General features: G+C 46.0%; 1 protein-coding gene across 2 annotated transcripts in view; it reads right to left on the reverse strand.

Annotated features, from left to right (window-relative positions):
• The window catches only part of Poglut1 (protein O-glucosyltransferase 1), a 26,353-nt gene that overhangs the window by 20,311 nt on the left and 2,699 nt on the right, over positions 1 to 3,343 (reverse strand). For both annotated transcript variants that reach the window (XM_021184666.1, XM_021184665.1), the window contains exon 4: positions 1,560 to 1,695. In XM_021184666.1, the coding sequence (XP_021040325.1) occupies positions 1,560 to 1,695 (136 nt within the window). The remainder of the gene's footprint in view (positions 1 to 1,559; positions 1,696 to 3,343) is intronic.

Here is a 3,343-nt window from a genome sequence, read left to right on the forward strand (position 1 = left end):
GTCCTATACATGCCAAGACCAGAAAAAGTTTTATAAAAAAAAAAAAAAAAAGAAAGAAAGAAAGAAAGAAAGGAAGAAAGAAAGAAAGAAAGAAAAAAAAAGAAAACAGCACACAACTCATCAAGCATGCCAAACAAAGCCAGGGAACTCTACTTCTGCCCTCGGACAGTGCAGTCAGTGACTGTGAGAAACGGAGGGACGTGGAGATGAAAACGAAGCGAGCAGACCCATGGGCACACTGGGACCAGGCACTTTTGAGAAATCCGTGTGAAGCACTTACAACGCAGGCAATAAAGTCTAGAGAGAAAGTGAACCGCAACAAAGAAGGAACAGGGTGGCCGAGAGACAGCGAGGAAGTGTTTGCCTTGAGCGCAGTGAAGACCAAAGTTCCAGCCCTCAAACCTACAAAAAGCTGGGCACCGTGGCACAGAGTGGATCCCTGGGGCTTTCTGCCCCCACAACCCCACGCCAAGTGGCTTCATCAGTAAGCCCCAGGCCAGACTCAAAAATGAGACAGACATCTCCTAAGGCATGATGCCCATGGCTGACCTCTGGCCTCTCTGTGCACACACATACATCCATGTGCAACTGTGCCCACACAGAAACAACACAAAGTAAGAATACTGCTTTGGGGCTGGTGAGATGGCTCAGTGGGTTAGGGCACCCGACTGCTCTTCCAAAGGTCCAGAGTTCAAATCCCAGCAACCACATGGTGGCTCACAACCATCCATAACGAGATCTGGCGCCCTCTTCTGGAGTGTCTGAAGACAGCTACAGTGTACTTACATATAATCAATAAATAAATCTTAAAAAAAAAAAAAGAATACTGCTTTGAAGAAGCCAAACCGGAACAGATGTTCCTTCTCCCAAAGATTATGGATCTTTGAGTTTCCCCATCCTACTCTGAAAGCCTGGGTTCCACAGAGGGCCCCTCCCTCCTTGCCAATATACCATTTGCATGATCCCGAGCTAGGACAAGCTGTTTTCTGCCGCAAATTCTCCAAGTCTGTACTTGTTACCCAATTCCTTCTACCCTCCCTACCAGGACACACACCCCACCCCAGAACTTCCTCCTTCCCACTCTTTTGGTTTCCCTAGGCCTATCTGAACAATGCACTGTTTAGGCACAAACCACGTGGAGTTACCCAGCACCTTCATGGTCACTGTCAGCTACGCTGGGTGCCTGGGATACAGACATTGATAGGACAGATGGTACCCAGCACTATGGCTACTGTATACAATATAGGAATGCAAGAACTATTTTTCTAACGGAAGCATTTCCTAACCAAGAGTATGAGCTTTCCCGGATCCTTCTCTGAATGCTCTACATTCCTGCAGCACCTCGCTCCCTAGCCCTACCTTTGGACACTGAGGCCATTTTACATTATGTATGGGTCTTCGATTCTATTTCTTCAGTCTTACTTTATGACAAAGGCTAAGTTCACTCCTGGATCTCCGGTCTCAACCACGCTAATATCCATCAGACTAGCAGGAGAGAAGCTCTCTTGCCCATACCGGAGAACAGTCCTCAGCTCCCATGAGCCCCTTCCCGTACTCACCTTACTGAAGGAGAAGACGGGGATGGTAGGCTCCATCCATTTAGGAACCTGAGGATAATCTCGGACATTGATTACCATTTCCATGTCAGGGAGGCGATGGATGACTTCCAAAATAAAGTGTTCCACGCCACTACACCTGTTAGCCAGACAAAAACACAGGACCATCAGAGCAGTGGCTGCAGGCTGTAGGAAGGATCCTGACATTAAAGTGAGGGGGGACAGCACACAGATTACCAGCCACCGAAGCCCCCTGAAAGCAATGCTTCCAAAGGGATTACCTACATGGGGCAGGTTACCCTTTCTTAGCTAAACTGCTCCAACAATCCTAACTTTGAAGAGAATACCATTTCTACTCATATAACTTCTCTATTGGCCACCAGGTTTTTATTTCCTCAACACAGAATACTTTAATTAGTAGAGGAAATACAAATTTTAATACAGAAACTGGAAGACCTTATTTTCTCTTTGAGTTCCTTGGCCTTCTTTCTCACCCCCAGACACTGTTATAGCTTGGATCTGGGATGTCTGGTCCTCCTCAGCTTTGCCTCTGGGAGCTGATGGTAAAGGGTTTAAGAGGTAGGTGTGGTTTTAGATCACGGACGAAAAGGATCACTGCCCTCAAAGGAGACTGAGAGCAGTTGTGTTCTCCCTCCCTTCCCCCACCCCCTCCCCTCGTTCCCGAGTGACAGGGGGTAAGTAGGTTTCTCTGCCCTGTACTACCCTCCAGGTTGTGTAACTACAGGCTCCAAAAGCAAGAGAGCCACCTGACCACAGACCGGAAGTCTTGAATCTGTGAGCCAATGTAAAACTTCCCCCCATAGTTACTTGTCTCAGGTATTCCGTGACAGTATCAGAAAGCTAACTCTGATAGCTTTTTTCTTTCTACTGTGATTAGGTCTTGAGGAGGGAAACCTTTCATACCTTCAACCTAAACACAGATCATTATCAAAATAAGTTCTGCAGAGGCAGGCGGATGTCTGAGTTCGAGGCCAGCCTGGTCTACAGAGTGAGTTCCAGGACAGCCAGGGCTATACAGAGAAACCCTGTCTTGAAAAAAACAAACAAACAAAAAAAAGTTCTGCGATATGGCGTTGACACAATCAGGAAGGCCACAGGGCCACTTTCAGATTAGACTCCCTGAGAAACTTCAGAGAATTTATTCATGTATGTATTTATGTATTTGTTTATAAAGGAGTGAAAGGGAAAATGCTTAGCTTGTTTCTGCCCTAGTCTTTGACATCCTAACTAGCAACATTCTGGAGGAACATCTGACAGACTGATCAGAATTTTCTGGCAACACGGCTAGCCTGAAACTTAGCATATACACCCTGTGGCCTCAAGATTTTCCCAAGACTCAGGATTACAGCCACCGTGCCAAGCTAAAACAGTTTTACATACAAGATGATAACTACCAAAATAAAGTCAATGGTTCATAAACAACCCATGGTCAACTGTATTAGTAATAAGGAAGTCTCAAAGAAACCAGTCAACGTTTAACAAGCTGCTCGGCAAAGATTTTAAGACATTACTTAGCCTAGTTATTCTGGGAATTTAGCCCACATGTGTACATGAATGTACATGACCAGCACAATCTAAGGTGTATGGATAAGAATGCTCACTACAGAGCTGACAACTGCTCTCCCAGAGGTTGTGAGTTCAAATCCCAGCGACTCCTGTGATTTTGGGGCTGGTGAGATGGCTCAGTGGGTAAGAGCACTGACTGTTCTTCCGAAGGTCCTGAGTTCAAATCCCAGCACCACATAGTGGCTCACAACCATTCATAA

Source organism: Mus caroli, chromosome 16 (assembly GCF_900094665.2).
Source record: "Mus caroli chromosome 16, CAROLI_EIJ_v1.1, whole genome shotgun sequence".
In the NCBI taxonomy this organism is placed as follows: domain Eukaryota; kingdom Metazoa; phylum Chordata; class Mammalia; order Rodentia; family Muridae; genus Mus; species Mus caroli.